This window comes from Schistocerca americana, chromosome 1 (assembly GCF_021461395.2).
Source record: "Schistocerca americana isolate TAMUIC-IGC-003095 chromosome 1, iqSchAmer2.1, whole genome shotgun sequence".
In the NCBI taxonomy this organism is placed as follows: Eukaryota; Metazoa; Arthropoda; class Insecta; order Orthoptera; family Acrididae; genus Schistocerca; species Schistocerca americana.
Genome location: NC_060119.1, coordinates 668,358,622 through 668,377,926, shown reverse-complemented (window position 1 = coordinate 668,377,926; position 19,305 = coordinate 668,358,622). Strand labels below are relative to the sequence as shown.

The 19,305-nt window shown below is 42.9% G+C and overlaps 1 protein-coding gene across 1 annotated transcript in view; it reads left to right on the top strand.

Annotated features, from left to right (window-relative positions):
* Positions 1-19,305, top strand: part of LOC124588311 (nephrin-like) — a 178,769-nt gene that overhangs the window by 48,781 nt on the left and 110,683 nt on the right. Inside the window, exon 7 of the mRNA XM_047131470.1 lies at positions 9,182-9,511. Coding sequence (XP_046987426.1) covers positions 9,182-9,511 — 330 coding nt within the window. The remainder of the gene's footprint in view (positions 1-9,181; positions 9,512-19,305) is intronic.

Genomic DNA, 19,305 nt, shown 5'->3' with positions numbered 1-19,305 from the left:
TGATGTACTACTTGCATTCCTGTTTCTGCACGTTTAGGCGACGGCTTCTACGTTGCATGATTGGAAACACGGTAATGTAGAAGTTTTGAAGCACCCAGCGTCTCCATCAATCACTCTCATGTCGAAACCTCAATCAAGCGCAAATCCGAAGGCAGGGTCGCCGTTGAAGTACTACACTCGATAAGGAAAGCACGTTTAGTACCGATACCTACGTACAGACATATCAGAACTGAAATCCTACAGGCTGAGTGCAGATGTTTGTACAAAGTACGAATATTCTACCTTGTAGTTATTTATAGAAACATCGAAAGTTACAGAACACGCAAACGTTATAAACATAAATTACTTCAGAAACTTCCACAAACGCCGGCTGGGGTGGCCGAGCGGTTCTAGGCGCTACAGTCTGGAACCGCGCGACTGCTACGGTCGCAGGTTCGAATCCTGCCTCGGGCATGGATGTGTGTGATGTCCTTAGGTTAATTAGGTTTAAGTAGTTCTAAGTTCTTGGGGGTTGATGAGTTCAGAAGTTATGTCTCATAGTGGTCAGAGCCATTTGAACCATTTGAACTTCCACAAACGATAAATACTGAGTAACTGCTGGGGAAGCGAAGGCGCGGGTTTGAATTGTCAACTCCCAACGCAGCAGCCAGCGACAATGACCACCACACTGCACTGAACGCACTACAGATGACGGCCATGTTCGTAACCACCTTAAAAGGACAGACCAGTCGCTGGACCGCTGTAGATGGTGTAGGGGGTGTACTAGGTGGGAGTGTGGATCTCCACCACTGATATAAATCATGTGCCAGTCGACTGAACGAAATCAGCTTAGTAAGAATGGTGCAGTGAAGACATGACAAAACGGCCGAAAGGAGCTATCTTGTTTGGACGTGGTTGGTGACGTATCCCGATTTCTTGGTGTATCGGCGCAGACCATGTACCTACAAGTAATTGTGTGCCAGTTGCAGCCATGTAATGTAATATAATAACAGTAATAAAAGATCCAAATGACAACGATCGAAGACAAGTGCTATGCATTGTCAGTTACAGTCGGGTCAAAGCTCTCCAGAAATTGCAGCTGATGCTACATGCAGATCCATCTCATCCGCGAAAATTGCGAAGGAACGTGCACACTTGGAGTCGGATAGCTGGCAAAAAGACCAGTGTTGACAGTACACGTATTACATGTATTAAATGGCTCAAAACACAGAAACTGGACAGTATCTGATCGGAGAGATTTATTGCCGACCAGTGAGTCCCCATTTCGCCTCTTTTCGAATAATGCATGGCATCGAGAATACCGACTGCCAACGAGGCGTTTCACTTGCAGTGTGCGGAAGAGGAGGGCTGAAGTATCATGGTAATGGTTAATATTTCATAGTATTTTCATCAATTCCTTCAGGCCAAACTGGTGATACAAATTAATTGTAAATCACTCTGAATTCTCTTCTTGATAACAATTTAATTTCTAGTAGTAGTAAGAGGCTTACAGCCTTCGGCAGAAATATTGTTTGCCTAGCATGTAATGTACACAAGACAGAACTACCTTTATCAAATATCTTTAGTCAAAGGGAATCATTATTGTCACCTTTTATATATTTCTATTTGTTAACAACGTATATCTTTGGGGAATTTCAGCATGCACCACCAGTGAAAAACAATGGCGTAATATCCTGGTATTTTACATTGCTGTGGTGTGTTTCTTACAATGCGTCATATGTTTTCCCATTTCTACAACAACATAACATCCTACAAGTGCATAAGCTGCGCCAGGTTGTGACGTATAGTCTTGACTGTGTAAATCTTGCAAACTTTGACGATGGAACTTTTCTTTTGAAGTAAACGTCGCAAACAAAAACCTGTAAAATAAAACCGAAATACAACATGTGATAAGCTTTTATTATATATATATATATATATATATATATATATATATATATATATATATATATATATATATATATATATATATATATATATATCACTTTCTCAGTGTACCACGTGGAACCATTGCTGACGTGTTAAAACAAAATAAAATTGCGAAAGTTAAGTTTATTATTTACTTGAGCAGTCTGACTAGCAACACGAAGAGGGATCGACAACACCACATGGTTCAAGTCGATAACAGTTTATGACATCTCAGTTTTGTATTACTTTCTGTTCATAAACATCAATATCAAAAGAAAACAGACAAGTGGCAGAAGCAAAATGGAAAGAAACACCTTGAAATTGGAAGAACTTTAAAACTCAAAATTATGTCTACCCATTTTCTAGAAAAAGTCTTAAAAGAACTCAAAGTCATTGCAGTCATCCAACAGAACTGTGGATGATTTCCGAAGACACCATATCGCAACCTGTATCAAAATGACAAACGGACTTTAAACTTTCTGCTACGCAAACGAGCACCGATATTTAACCTGACACTAAATTAAATATCCCAGAAATTCAGCAAAAGATGCCAGTAATTCATAAATACGATGCTAGTAAAATACAATTACTGCTATTAGCAAAAACTCGACTAAAGCGGAAGTACAGAATGAAGTGAAAGTCAGCGTTTATCAAATCTGCACCAAAATAAATTCCAGTGTTACTTATAATCCGTCTTGACTGCAAAATGTTTGTTCATATGACGGGTTTCGGTTCATCTAGAACCATATTCAGATCTTTAACGATAATGATACTAATTTACTATTTCATGAATGCAAATCTTTTTCATCCTTTCCAGTCAAAATCAAATGTACCAGAATGTACCTGATATTTCGGTTACAGGAGTAGCCCGTCCAAATACAGCAACTTTCACATGCTGCGTCACATAAAATTAGTTGGCAGAATGCACGTCATTTATATTAATTGTAACACTATTACCGACAGGTGGCGTCTGGTACATTTGTTACATGAAATACAAGTAGTGGACAGATCACGTCCTAAAATAATAATATTTGCCATAGCGAAATCTTATTACTTTCAAGGATCTGGAAACAATGTTTTTCTTTATGTTAAATGATGTTATGCGCCCGTACAACGGGCTACAGAAACCGAAAACCAATAGTAAGCAACCGCACACGCAGCCAGGAAATGGTAGTAATAAGGAAACAATGAAAATCATCTGAAGATATTCCACGGCATTATGTCCCAGTAAACAGGGAAATGTTTTAGAAAATCTAAACGCCGATGTCCATTTGCAACACTTCGGAAAAGACACACAACACTTAACAATCACTGGGAACACTGCACTAAAAGGTCAGCACGAAGATGACACACCACAGGCAAAGGCAGATGGGAGGGGGGACCTGGACAGATGAATGAGGAAGAAAGAGGGGGGGGAGGAGAGGAAAAACGAAAGGCGGGGGGGGGGGGGGGGGAGTGAAACGACAAAGAGAGACAACTCAGAAGGGGAGAGCAGGGCAGATGCGAGAGGGAATGGAAAAAGGCAGAGGATGAAAATGCAAAAGGAATCAGAGCAGAGAAGGGAGGGAAAGAGATGGTAGACGGGGAAAAAACAAGATGGAGGGGGGAGGGAAAGAGGGAGCCCAGGAAAAGGATAAAGGAAAGGAGGGGGGTGAGGATTAGAGTTGATAGGAGGGATAAATGAAGGGATAGAGGGCATCATCCGGGAGGGGGAGTTTTACGGAAGCCACCTTGGGCAAGAGGATGAAGGGTGTATAGATGTAGGGCAAGGGGGACACAACAGTGAAGGCACGGCAGAGGGCGGGGGTTGGAGAGGAGAGGAGCAACCAGGGGATGGGGGGATCAAGGTGGTGGGAGGTGTAGAGTATGTGGATATGTTCGAGGAGTAGGAGCAGAAGGGGCAAAGGAATCAGGTCATAGAGGATCCGCATAGGGGACGGGAGGCGTATATGGAAGGCGAGGCGGAGTGCATGACTCTCGAGAATCTGGAGGGACTGATGGAATTTGGAGGGTACGTTATTGATCGAACCCCTCTCGTATGTACCGGGTGATCAAAAAGTCAGTATAAATTTGAAAACTTAATAAACTACGGAATAATGTAGACAGAGAGGTAAAAATTGTCACACATGCTTTGAATGACATGGGGTTTTACTAGAACCAAAAAAAAATAGAACTGCTAGACACGTGAAAAATTTCTTGCGCGCGTCGTTTGGTGATGATCGTGAGCTCAGCCGCCACTTTCGTCGTGCTTGCCCTCCCAGCCCCCCAGAACTCAGTCCGTGCGATTATTGGCTTTGGGGTTACCTGATGTCGCAAGTGTATCGTGATCGACCGACATCTCTATGGATGCTGAAGGACAACATCCGACGCCAATGCCTCACCATAACTCCGGACATGCTTTACAGTGCTGTTCACAACATTATTCCTCGACTACAGCTATTGTTGAGGAATGATGGTGGACACATTGAGCATTTCCTGCAAAGAACATCATTTTTACTTTGTCTTACTTTGTTATGCTAATTACTGCTATTCTGATCAGATGAAGCTCCATCTGTCGGACATTTTTTTGGTTCTAATAAACCCCATGTCATTCCAAGCATGTGTGTCAATGTGTACCTCTCTGTCTACATTATTCCGTGATTTATTCAGTTTTCAAATTTATACTGACTTTTTGATCAACCGGTATATCTTGCCCTGTCGTTACGGAGTATAGAGTGTACCACATATTTTCTACATTTTCTGACGTTTTTCGTTTCACTCACACGGTTTTCCCTTCTCTGTTTGCGTAGTATATTTCTTTCAACAATATAACATTATTAAGTGAGTTACAATACATTCTTATACTTTTCATGGAACGGCGTTTTGCAGGGTGTGTGAGGCCCCCTGGCGGCAAAGCTCCTCTGACTTCTCGCCTATGTCTTCTCACTTACTTTAGTCGGTGTTTAAACTTTTTCGCTTCTTCCTTAGTTATTCTATCAGCTTTATATTATGTTATAAGCACCATAAGCTTGTTGTTGTGCATGTTATTATTTTTACCTAAAATAACCACGAGGGCATCTCAGATCATGTATTATCACTTAGCCATGTCCTTTTAACTGTACTGTACAATTTGCCATGAACAGTAGCGCGACTGACAGTACGACTCCACAAGCACTGGGGCCTAGTTTACACCATAGTTTAAATATGTCAGACCTTGGTAAGCTTGTTTTGTGACGATGCCACTACGGTTTTATTATATTAGGACACGTTATAAAACAGATATACCTCGTTATGTTTTAAGCACATGTTTCCACATCCATGCGAGTAATGATTATTTGTTATGGCTCATTTTATTGTATTAAGACATAATCTGTCCACTAGTTGTATTTCATTTCGCACGTTTTGCTGCAGATTTGAAAATGATCATTCATAACCGAAACCGCTAGTCTAAGGACCAAAACGTTTGTGATCAGTGACAGAAATGAAGGAAATTTATTCTGTCGTAGTTTCTGCCTGTAATTCTTCGTGGAAGTTTGACCATACCTTTCCATACCCTGTAGGAACGCTTAAGATGTGGAATGTCATGTAGACCCCGTGAGTGTTCGACGTTTGGAGTGCACCTGCTGCTTAGCGGCCGCCAATGAAATCGCACTGAGCGTTGGGTAGAGCGCAACTCTGACAACAAGGAACTGTACAGGGAGCAGACGGTCAGCCTACCAAGACACCAGACATACCGTTAGATGCCGTTAACTGGTCAGAAACTGAAGCGGTTGCACCATACGAGTCCCTGCGTACTTTCAGTTCTTTGTCTTAATACTCATTTTTACAGACATCAGTAATAAACTGAAATGTCATTAACTAATTTTAAGTTGTCGATAGTTTTCAAGTACTGTCGATACTTCTTTGGTTCTGTAGTTGGGCTGCTCAACTGAAAAGACTTTTATTCAGTATTTTACTGTATGTAATTTTAAACAACTACAAAATTTTGTTGTTTAAACCTTTGGCGTAAAGTCGTACTCTTATAATGATTTATCCTGTGATCTCTCGGGTTTTCTCGGCGTGACTGATTAATACTACGCTTTCTCGTGTTCATCAACTCGAATGAATACCCGAAAGATGTATTGCGGCTATAGTTTTAAGTACATCATTGAAATTGCGCGTTTACGGATTGCGTTTGTTAAAAATAATTTGTCAAATATGTGTGCAGTGTCACAGTAGAATAGCTTACATACGCAACAAGGAGGGACGCACCTCGCTCATCTCCGTTCACAGTGTGCTTTCCCAAGTGTGCTTGTGAGTGAACTGCTGCGTCCTTTTATGTTGTGACAGCGCCACATTAAAAATAAATTTAATTTTGCTGTGAGCTGTGCAGAACCATTGCTACGTTATTCACATTCGGTGTTCTATCAGTTCTGAACATGAACTGAAATTGTAATTTCGTAGACTTCTCCATGATATCTGAAGAGTGGAAATGGAAAACATTTTCAGTGCTACTTGCTCAGTACTCCGTTGCATGTCTCTATAGAGTTGGCCTAGGTGCAAAACCATAGAGAAAGACTTTGAAACATTAGTTAGTAGATAGTGTATGGCCTTCGTGCAAAGCTGTTCTTCCCTCTGGAGCTAGAAAATTAAAATTGTTCGAGCAGTGATAATCTGTTTACTACAGTCCTACTCTTAAATAACGTATGCTGTATTGCTGTACTTGTATTACGACAAATAAAAGGTAGTGTACCAGCATTAATGGAACTTGCAATATAAACTGTCTTCCTGGAATTTTGTCGAATACTGACGCAATTCAGACTATGGCCTTCCAGAAAACATAAGATGGGTCTTGGAAAGAAAACACAACAACCAGTCACCGAAAATAATTTTATTTACTTACACAAATAGCGCCGTTACCGTTTCCGGTATCGGTAGTATATCTACAAACGGCCGTTAATGTTTATATTACATTTCTTGTTATTTAGGTTAACTGTTGGAAATAAAAAAAGGCAAAAACTAATGTAAATAACATTACAAGTTTTGTAAACTAAAACGGCCGTCTGGTGATGAACCTGTCACATTTGAAACCGGTAATGGCGTGCTATTTGTGCAAATAAACAGGGTTGTTAACGGTGACTGGTTGCTGTTTCCTTCTCTGCAAGACTCTGGTTGCACAAAACTTTCTTACTGGCACGTAGAAGCAGTCAGTAACGTGGTATGACAGTTAGAATGTTCTTAATAAAATATTTATTTTCTTTTTTTACCAGTGGTGAAAAAGGAAACAGAAAAGATATAGAAATTAATCTTAGTAAACTCAGGCAGGTGTGTAGAATAATCAACAAAAAGCTTTAAAAACGAACTAGGAAAGATACTCAAATTAAATTCTACAAAACTGTTGCAGTCCCCACACTGGTCTACGGGAGCGAAACGTGAGTGATTACCAAAAGTCAAGAAAGCGGCACCGAGGCACAAGAAATGAAATTCCTAAGAAGAGTTAAAGGCAGCTCAATAAAAGACTGGAGAGTCAGTATACAAGAGAAAAACTAAAAAAATTAGTTTAAATGGTAAAATTCTAGATTATAGAAGGAAATGGAACCAACACTTACAAACAATTGACAAACTCCCGTTAAAGGCTAGAAATTACAAGTGCCAAGGAAGAAGACATAGAGAAATACCCCGGAAAAGATAGGTACTGTAACAGGCAATTTTGTGGTACCGCGGTGAGCAGTAGAGTTCGTACAACATTTCAATTTTTTGGCTAGAATACACTGATTTGAAAAGTTGTTGTTATGGTCTTCAGTCCTGAGACTAGTTTGATGCAGCTCTCCATGCTACTCTACCCTGTGCAAGCTTCTTCATCTCCCAGTACCTACTGCAACCTACATCCTTCTGGTTCAAATAGCTCTGAGCACTATGGGACTTAACATCTATGGTCATCAGTCCCCTAGAACTTAGAACTACTTAAATCTAACCAACCTAAGGACATCACACAACACCCAGTCATCACGAGGCAGAGAAAATCCCAGACCCCGCCGGGAATCGAACCCGGGAACCCGGGCGCGGGAAGCGAGAACGCTACCGCACGACCACGAGCTGCGGACTACATCCTTCTGAATCTGCTTAGTGTATTCATCTCTTGGTCTCCCTCTACGATTTTTACCCTCCATGCTGCGCTCCAGTACTAAATTGGTGATCCCTTGATGCCTCAGAACATGTCCTACCAACCGAACCCTTCTTCTGGTCAAGTTGTGCCACAAACTCCTCTTCTTCCCAATTCTGTTCAATACCTCCTCATTAGTTATGTGATCTACCCATCTAATCTTCAGCATTCTTCAGTAGCACCACATTTCGAAAGCTTCTATTCTCTTCTTGTCTAAACTATTTATCGTCCATGTTTCACTTCCATACATGGCTACACTCCATACAAATACTTTCAGAAACGACTTCCTGACACTTAAATCAATACTCGATGTTAACAAATTTCTCTTCTTCAGAAACGCTTTCCACGCCATTGCCAGTCTACATTTAACATCCTCTCTACTTCGAACATCATTAGTTATTTTGCTCCCCAAATAGCAAAACTCCTTTACTACCTTAAGTGTCTCATTTCCTAATCTAATTCCCTCAGCATCACCCGTCTTCATTCGACTACATTCCATTATCCTTGTTTTGCTTTTGTTGATGTTCATCTTATACCCTCCTTTCAAGCCACTGTCCATTCCTTTCAACTGCTCTTCCAAGTCCTTTGCTGCCTCTGACAGAATTACAATGTCATCGGCAAACCTCAAAGTTTTTGTTTCTTCTCCATGGATTTTATTACCTACTCCGAACTTTTCTTTTGTTTCCTTTACTGCTTGCTCAATATACAGATTGAGTAGCATCGGGGAGAAGCTACAACCCTGTCTCACTCCCTTCCCAACCACTGCTCCCCTTTCATGTCCCTCGATTCTTATAACTGCCATCTGGTTTCTGTACAGATAGTAAATAGCCTTGCGCTCCCTGTATTTTACCCCTGTCACCTTCAGAATTTGAAAGAGAGTATTCCAGTCAACATTGTCAAAAGCTTTTTGCAAAGAGAGACTTATTTTTCGTCATTCTCCAGGTACACATCAGATTTGAAGTTTAGAACGTTTTCCATCCCCGCTCAATATTTGTTGTTCCTGTTGCTGGGGTAAGTAAAAGTCTCGGCACCAGCTATCGCAATTTGCTACACGCCTTAGCCCCTGCCACAGCTGTTACCAGTCAGCATAGCCTCGCGCACCCCGCCGGCGAGCCGTCCTGTGAGAGTGTGAGCCGTGTCGTGGTGCCGCAGGGCGACCCTTCCCGGTGCGCAACTGCTCGCTGTGGAACCAGACGGCGTCCTCCGTGGAGGTGGTGTGCCAGCCGGGCTTCGACGGCGGCCTGCCGCAGCACTTCGTGCTGGAGCTGCACGCCGCTCCCGCCTCCAGAGCCGGCACCGCTTCCAGCTCCAGCGCCGGCGCGCGCCTCAACGTCACCGCCAGCGACTTCCCCTCCTTCGTGCTCACCGACCTCGAGCCCGACCTGACCTTCTGGGCTGCCATCTACGCCGTCAACGCCAAGGGCCGCAGCGTGCCAGTCCTCATCGAGGAGATCACCTCCAGGGACGCCGAGCGCAGGACAGGTCGGTGATACCTATGGTTTTCAGCACTAACAACGACACTCCACGGGAAACATTACTGGAGTCGCATGAAGCTTCGGCCCGTTACTTTGATTAGGGCAGGCACCTTACCGCTGTTAGCCGACCTAGACGAGTTAGGAGAAGCCCAGAGTATTTCCTATCATCACTACATCACTTAACGCTGTCTTACAAGGGGGCCATGAGACGTTCTAATCATGGATTTCGATAACTCCAAGATACTAGAACGAAAGTCAGCATTGGCCGTAATTTTGATTGTTTATTGACAACAAAATCCATTTTCAATCACATAATGATCATCTTCAGTGCTGTAGTGTACAAATTAAAACTCATTGGCACTGGTGTCAAGTTATTATCAGTAACCAGTGCTATGAAACGATCACAATAATTAAATTATTGAGGTATTGTGATGATACGTGATTGAAAATCGATTTTGCTGTCAATAAACCATCAAAATTACGGCCAACGCTGAACTTCCTTCTAATTTCACGTATATGGTCGTTGTGCACACAGCACTCTATGGAGTCGCCAATGAACTCCAGGATATGTTGTAGTCCTAGCATGTGGCTAAGGGCCTTTAATGTGACGGCCTCTAGTTTCCGAGAATATCCATATAGTAATTTTATGACTTCAGTCGTATTTCGATCAAGCGAGCTTAGCGCTGCGAATAAGTCTCGCGGCTACCACACCGACAGTAAGTTTTCAAATCCTGCCCACCTACCTTTTTCCGGTGTCATCGCATGGAATATCATTAAATAGAATATGCCACGCAAAATTATTCAAAACTAGTGATTTTCGTTGTAGTTATTTCATTAACAAATCAATCATAACTACAGAATCGTCTTCCTATTGCTCGGAACGCTTATTGTACTACAACAGAAATCTGAGCAGTGTTTGTCGCAGAGTCAGACGAATCACAGATTCGTAGAGCACCACGCACATTTAATGGAAGGTACTACTTCGCAAGCACACGGATTTTTAGAAGCGACACCGTCCATTTAAATCAGAAAGTTTGTTCTTTCTTCGATCAACTTTGATGCAAACCAAGCGTATTTCATCATTCCTGTGAAAGTAGGTGCACTAAACTGATGCAGAATTAAAAAATGAATATTTACCGAATCTTCCCTCGAAGTGTTGGTATTTAGCTTTTTGAATGTTTCTCGTCAAAATCTTAAAATGCCTGTAGTTGTAGCACGTTTGGGTGTGATCATTTTTACGCTACAAGTGCATATTTCTCTTTCATCTGGAAAGGTCTGGTCGTACAGTGTCTGATCAGTCTGCCCACACCACAAATCTGTACGGTAAAGAGGTTTTTCTTGTCCCACGTACGGGAGAATGACAAATTTAAAAAAATTCTTCGTAGAGCGCTTTCGTGAATCTCCTTGATTTCGTGCTGCAGGTCAAAATTACATTTTTAATTTACGAGTCAACATGTCAACACATTTTTTGAACTATCAGTACAAACTCCACGAATGGTTCTTGCATAAATAAGAAAACGCTCCATATAATCTTTCCTGATGGAAATGGAAATGAGCGTTTGGCGTCATTGGCCGGGAGGCCCCTTGCGTGGCAGGTCCGGCCGCCTTAGTGCAGATACAATTACATTCGAGGCCACACTGGGCAACCTGCGCTCCAGATGGAGATGAAATGGTGATGAAGACAACACAACACATATTCCGGGAGCGGAGAAAATCTCCGACCCAGCCGAGAATCGAACCCGGGCCCGTAGGACGGCAATCCGTCACATTGACCACTCAGCTATCTTTTTTTTTCCAATGTCAGACTTACAACCTTTGCTGACATACATTTTGTTGTACTACCGCATAAATAGTATCCACAATGTCCAAATGTTGACAAATAGTGGATAATTAGAAAATTAATTAATTAAGGAAATGAATAAAACTGAAAATGTCCAAATGAAAGACATGAAGACATTGCGAATAGTACAAATACAAAAGAAACATGCTCCTGTAGCAATGAAATGAGATTCGTGTCGGGGGCGACACCTGCTCACGACCCGACGTGAGAACATCTATCGACTCGTTCTCCAGACGTTGGTGTAAGACTGGGTCGTCCTCTCGAAATTAACTAAGGGTCCGTAAGTGTGATCGATGTCTGTCTCGGCTTCTTCGCCTATCTCATCTGTCACCCGTCACACCCCATCTGCCCGGCGGGTCGGTAAATGTAAGTCGCAAATAATTTGCAAAGTCTTGCCTATATTTCTTATGCTGTTGCAGCTTCGTGTGTCCATCCAGGAGAAAATGCCAAAACTCCATTTCGTCCTTTTCCGATTCGTTATTGACGTAGCCCACAACCATTTCCCGTACCCATGTCACTGCATTGGATTTTTGGACGGGAAAATAAAATTCTTGGGGGAAAAAAGTGTGTCTGATGAACTTGTGTGAGGGTCGGAGCGTAACAGGAACGCCAATATCTGTTGTGCCAAGTGTCACGCTGGAGCTGTGCCAGTACGTGCTAAACGATGTTCATCAGTGTCCACTGTTGCACAGCCTAAACATAGTGGAGTGTCTGCCAAATGAATCGCGTGCCGCCGTTGATTCGTTGCGAACTTGCTATTTACTACCACATACCATGTTGAGCGTACCGACATTGGGAGGTAAAGGTTCTGTCGCCATTTCTTGTCTGGGTAATATGGCCCACATTGACTGGGGGCAGCATTGAAGTGGGCGCTAGTACATCGGCCAACACACCCGAGATATTGCGAAATAGACCGCGCGACTGTCGTAAAATCGTACTGACGAATAACGCCCATGCCTTTTCATACACGTTCACTAGACCTAGTCCACGCTCTACAGGTGGTAGTGTAAGCGTTGTGTATTGGATCTTAAACAGGTGTCCAACACTCACGTAGGTTCCGAAAGTTGCTTGTATCCGTGAGGCCATTGTGCGCGTTATAGGCAGGACAGGCGCTACGTGAGTGAGTCTCGGTGCTAGGTATACGTTAACATAGGTCACCCTCTGAATCATATCCAACGCTCTTAATTTCTGTAAGAGCACCATTGTCAGCATCAGCTTCAATATGCGTCGGTAGTTATCCGCTGCTGTCCGCTGCACTTCCGTGTGGAACGTAACACCTAGACATTTTATGGTCTTAACTGATATGAGCGGGCTATCCTCCCCCGGTTGTAATCCTCGACCGACATTCATGCAGCGTGACTTCTGTAGATTAAGCACACTTCCTGCCGCCATCCCGTATCGCTGTATCCATGCCAACGCCGTACGTATTTCGTCGCCTGTCCTTGCCACCAGCATCACATCGTCAGCATAAGCGCGGCAATGAAAGGTCAGTTGTGGCAACGGCACTCCCTCCAACCGTCTTCGGAGACCATATAGACAGGGTTCCAAAGTCATTGCATACAAAACTATCGAAGGGGACAACCTTGACGAACTGACCTTGAAATAACAATGTAGTCAGTGCCCACCCATTCTCCGAGACCTTTGATCGCACGCCGTGTAACAGTCGCATGATCACTAGAATGAAGGCCTGTGGGATTCCCAATCAGCCCATCACTGCGTGCAAAAAGATATGATCCACTCTGTCGAACGCATGATCGAGGTCAACAGCGACTAGTGCCCCACGCACTCGGCATGCTGCTGCTAATGCGATGATATCTCGGTAGTCACCGAGCGCCATATGAACGTTACTCTTGCCGCCGAGGCATGTTTGATCTATGAGGAGTCTATCAGAAATTGAAGACCGCAGGCGAGCCCCAAGGATGCGTGCGAAAAACTTATAGTCGCAGTTCAAGAGAGTGAGTGGTCTATAATCTCCTGGCCTTCTGCCACCGCGTGGTTTGGGTATTGGGATGATGATACCCTCCGTGAATTCGGCAGGTATCTCAGTCTGCGGTAACAGGAGTTCGTTGTACATCTGAATCCAGGTCCGTCCCGTGAGATATGCAAAGGCGCGGCAAAATTCAATTGGGAAGCCGTCCTGTCCTGGGGACTTGTTCGGAGCCCCCTAGCAAATGCGTCTGTCAGCTCGTCCTCCGTTATGGCTGTGATGAAAGTCTCTGCATCCAGTGGTGGTCTATCTGGAATTTCCGAGATGACATCGTGTAGTGTCTCGGGGTTCACTAGTATAAGTCCATATAACTGGCTTTTGTTGAAGTTTCGAGAACATACCTTCACCGAGGAGTTAAGCAGTATATTGCTCCCTCCTACGTATATCTCGCGAAGAGACCATGAGGATAAAATCAGAGAGATTAGAGCCCACACACAGGCATACCGACAATCCTTCTTTCCACGAACAATACGAGACTGGAATAGAAGGGAGAACCGATAGAGGTACTCAAGGTACCCTCCGCCACACACCCTCAGGTGGCTTGCAGAGTATGGATGTAGATGTGATTGCAGATGTAGGTCTCTAGTTCAGTTGTCAGGAGTTTTTCTGTCACTATCCGTTCTTTCATCGCTAGTAGTGATTTGTACATGTAAAAAATGCTAAGTTCTACTGGTTTTTTAGTCTTTTTTAAACTTCATGGGCCCTGTAACTGGTTGATTAGTCAGTCCATAGGAAGGCAAGTCTAGTAAGGGAATGCGTCTGAAACCGACATTCGGGCAGAGGGCAGTATTAAACTATTAATATTATTAACTTGTTGAAACACTTTGGTTGTCGAAGACTAGGTCGTCAATGGTGATCAAGTTCAGTTTGAGAGAACCTCTCTTGCACTCATCACCCCATCCCCACAGCTCTTGCTGATGTTTCGCGGCGTCTAAGTTTTTTGGCTTCCAAAATCCCGAGTGCAGCACATCGGGCCGAAGACAATTGGCATTAACGACGGTAGCTGACAGCGCAATAGCGTTTCAGGCAAAATCTTGGGGAAATAATTCTTCAGTATTATTAGTCTCGATCTCAACTGATACTGTTTTCAGTTTATTTTACAAAATATCTTCACATATAAGAATAAATTAAAAATTATAGTAGCTCCCATAGGTAGTGACTTCCACGTAAAAAACAGAGAACCCTGTCATCTAGCGTTAGTATTACCACCATGCATCCTTTGGTGAATGGTTGCAGTAGAATCTCGTCCAACTGTACTGTTAGACGATGTCACCTGTGAAAATACCGTCTAACGGGTCGATCAACGACCTGCGATTTTAAAGGCTGCCATACCACAAAGCATGAACCTGCGATCGTTCCCAGACATTCGGCCGTGGCTGATTTGTCGAGCATTGCGGGACGTGTTCACTGGGAAATCCAGCACTTTGCCACAGGCAGGACGGGGCTAGGTCCAAACTCAAACAAACTTTTTCCTACGTACCGCAAGCTGCATCGGGTCCAACATCAGACTGGATTGGCCTTCTGCGTTTGCGTTCTGCGTTGTGAGGCCTTAATGTTTCCCCGTTAACTGCTATACCCCAAGGAGTACGCGCATCTATGTAATTTATACGCTGGACTGAAAGTTGCGCATGTCACGTCTAGGACTAATATTGCAGGTAGCGGTTCATAAATCATAATTAAGTGGAACCCCATACAATTGAAACGATAGCCAATGTCTCGTCCTTTAACAATAAGTGCATTAAAAAGTATCCAACAGCTCCCCAAGCGTCAAACTGACTTTGCCTCGTTTGGTCTTTTGATCTTAGGCTTAAAATCTCTACAGCAGGACACATGGTGACAGAGGGAATGATCCAATGGCTGGATCAAATCTGTGATAATAATATGTTCGCTGTCCAGTCGATCCAATTCTGCCTTCACAGCGTGCCTTATGGTGAAAAAGCTGGACCTTGATGTGAAGTATTTAGGTATTGCATTTAGCTCCTGTAAAATAGGAGCACGCAGATCTTCAGTTCAGTCCAAACCACCTCAAAATAGTTTCATTCAGAAGTCAACCAGTTCTGTAAGTAATCAAATGAACACAAACTTGATGCATTGGACGCATCCATTCCAAAGTATTTGCCTTTCCTTGTTTATATGGAACATGCAGCTACAAGCATTTCTCAACCGATTTGTCTTCGAGATCGACCTTAACCGTCCCCGAACTGGGATCTTCTGTTATGCACAAAATGTGAGGGTAATGCGGCCTGGTTGTAGGATCAGACAACTAAAATTCTGCCATATGGAATTTATAAGGAAAGCCGTTGCTCTAGCATGAATCCGCAATACCGGACTCTCTTCTTGAATGAAATGAAGGATGTGAATCAGTCAGGCTTCGAGGATGGTTTAACAGCGGTAAACTTCATCCACTACGTTCATTTTCATTTGGTCGCAGATTTTGCAAAACAAACGGATACCAAGTGACTCTGGTTACCGCAAATGAGCAGGGAGCGTTCTTTTGGAAATCCAGGTTACCGTGTTTCGAAAAGCAGTGCGGCATGATATAAAGTCTCCCTTAAACACGACAAACGCTCCTCCACGCCGTTCGCCCCACCTTCAGATTCTGCACAGAAGATTCCACTTGCAGAGAACTGCCGCTCGTTGGTTGCACTGATGTTGTTGTACTTACGTCTTCATTATCTTGGAAGCTTGTTCGAATGCGTTTGCTGGAACTAGACTTGTATTTTTTATCGTAGGTACAATGTCCCAAAACCTATTTGAAAATAAGCGTGCTTACTTCCATTTCTGTTGTGAAACCAACGTCGTGTGTTTCGGGTAGTGACATAATACTGCTGACCCAATGCCACTTTAACTTACTGTCTTCAAAATCTACAAAGCTTTTAAAAGAAAAAAAAAATACAAATTTGACACATCATTATCTGTCAGAAAGGGAGAAATGGGGGGGGGGGGGGGGGGTAATGTCGTAATGTCTGATTTGAAATTTAGGATGGGACTTTTTTTCAACAACGAGTTAAAAATCTCATATCCGTTCAGCGCTTCCGTACGGTCAGCTTCGTCCACGGCGTGCTGAACCAACGTTCGCAATTTTTAATGATTATATGAAGATTTGCAATAGGCTTGTCAGCATTTGAACTATCACAATTTGAAGCAACCATAGAGTGTGAACCACAATTTATGTGATTAATATTGTCCTTTGGTGGTTGAAATAAAAGTAAACGGTATGACAAAACATGACTGATGCTGCAAAACTACAGGCATGCACTGAAGAGACTAAGAAATTTGCATACCTACCTTATATCGTGTAGGGCCCCAGCGAGCACGTAGAAGTACCGCAACACGTTGTGGCATGGACTCGACTAATGTCTGAAGTAGTGTTAGGGTGAACTGACACCATAAATCCTGCAGGGCTGCCCATAAATCGTACACTTCCATCCGCTCGATACTATTTGGAAGGAGACTCGTCCGACCTTGCAAAATGTTTCCCGGCATCAACAGCCCCTTGTCGGTGTTGACAGGCCAAAGCAGGGCGTAAAGCTTTGTGTTGTGCAGTCATCAAGGGCACACGAGAGGGCCTCCGGCTCCGAAAACTACTATATATGACGTTCCGTTGAATGCTTCGCACTTTCACACTTGATGATGGCCCAGCATTGAGATCTGCGGCAACTTGCAGAAGGGTTGCACTTCTGTTACGTTGAACGATTCTCTTCAGTCGTCATTGGTCACGGTCTTGTAAAATTTTTTTCCCGGCCGCAGCGATGTCGGAGACTTGATTTTTTACAGTATTCCTGATATTCACGGTACACGCTTGAAATGGTCGTACGGGAAAATCCCCACTTCATCGCTACCTCGGAGATCGCTTGTGCGTCGGCTATAAAACCACGTTCAAACTCACTTAAATCTTGATAACATGCCATTGTAGCTGCAGTGACCGATCTAACCGCTGCGCTAGACACTTTTCCTGTATAGACGTTGCCGACCGCAGCGCCGTATTCTGCCTGTTTACGTAACTCTGTATGTGAATACGCGTGTCTATACCAGATTCTTCGGCGCTTCAGTGTAGCTTCTGCTGAAGAGCGTTCAACGGCGTGGGCAGTACAGCATTCTCAGGACGATCTTCTGCATTGATCACAATGCTTACGAACGTCAAAAACGAAGTGCACTGCAGACAGTCGTCATGTTACCTTGGAGCATGTCAGTTCTGAGATGGTAAAATTGTGGAAAAGGTGGCTTGTCTGGTGACTTTAACCTTGTGATCGGGCGTACTGTTTCTGCATATTTTGCATTAAGTACTGTCGTTGCTGTTTCTGCGAAGTCTGGAGTTGCTTTCTCATCAGTTCCGCTGCTGTTTGGCCGCCTGAGGAACATGGCAAGAATTCATAAAGAAATAAATTTGCGCTGTTATGTCGTTGCTGGCAACGCACATAAAACGACGTTACTTCACTTCTTTGTATGCTCACTGGCCTTGCGAACGGTAAAACCTATGACCATAGACAGTGGAAATGAGGCAGTTCCGTATTTGTGTAGAAGATAAACTAAAGCAATTAATGGTGCCAGTGGCTTTTATTTCCTTCATATGAGTATATAGTTTTTTGGATATAGTCAGTTGTCTTACATTTCGTTTCGTTACAATTCAGGTTTGTACCATTTCCTATCGTAATACGACACTAAAGTCAAAATGGTTCAAATGGCTATGAGCACTATGCGACTCAACTTATGTGGCCATCAGTCGCCTAGAACTTAGAACTAATTAAACCTAACTAACCTAAGGACGTCACACACATCCAATTAATGGTGCCAGTGGCTTTTATTTCCTTCATATGAGTATATAGTTTTTTGGATATAGTCAGTTGTCTTACATTTCGTTTCGTTACAATTCAGGTTTGTACCATTTCCTATCGTAATACGACACTAAAGTCAAAATGGTTCAAATGGCTCTGAGCACTATGCGACTCAACTTATGTGGCCATCAGTCGCCTAGAACTTAGAACTAATTAAACCTAACTAACCTAAGGACGTCACACACATCCATGCCCGAGGCAGGATTCGAACCTGCGACTGTAGCAGTCGCTCGATTCCAGACTGCAGCGCCCAGAACCGCACGGCCACTCCGGCCGGCACACTAAGGTCATACGATATAAATTATGGCAAAGGTACATACGAAATGATCTAGTTAAAAGCAAATTGCAGGTCGTTATTTAAACAAATTTGTATAACATTTTCACTCATAAACAGAAAAGAAAAACAGAAGAGGTAATGAGATCGCACGTATTACAAACAAACAGTACATTTTAAGTCAAAGGACATTACCAATTCACATTAGGAAACTAAGAACCAGACAACATGCATCTGTGCGTTTACATCTTTAGATCTTTCCCACATAAACGTATCCCCATTAAAAAACTTATAAGTATATGTGCTTATAGATTTCAGCATATTTATATGATAATGAACTGCCCAAACTAGCAAACCGATTTCCGTTACTTCAGAATACTGTAGTAGATCTGTACGTGTAAAGTGCGACCATGTCTTATCTCTGACAACTCACTGGAAAATTACAGCTACTCTGATTCTGTTATTTCTGGTGGTTTGTTTTCTCTCTTTTCAAAATAATTTTCGGTGCTGTTTAGCGTAGCATAGGAAAAATTGACATCTTTATAATAAATTAAAAACATCACTTTGGTTAGTCTATTTTCACTACAGTACACTGATTATCATTTTGTAGATAAATCTATACTGCCTGCTTAAGATATCGAGGGGATTCGTTTGCGCTCAAATAGTTATGACGTATCGGACAACAGAAAAACTTAACAATTTCAAATCCTTTAGTCTGCAGCTAAATAGCTGAAGTGTCTGCAAGCGATTTATTAAAAAATGTGATTTGTTATTTAATTTCAATATGAGACACGTAATAAAAATGCCACACACAATCCCAATTAATCTTTCTTTACAGTTCGCTGCTATCATTTCTCGTTAACGT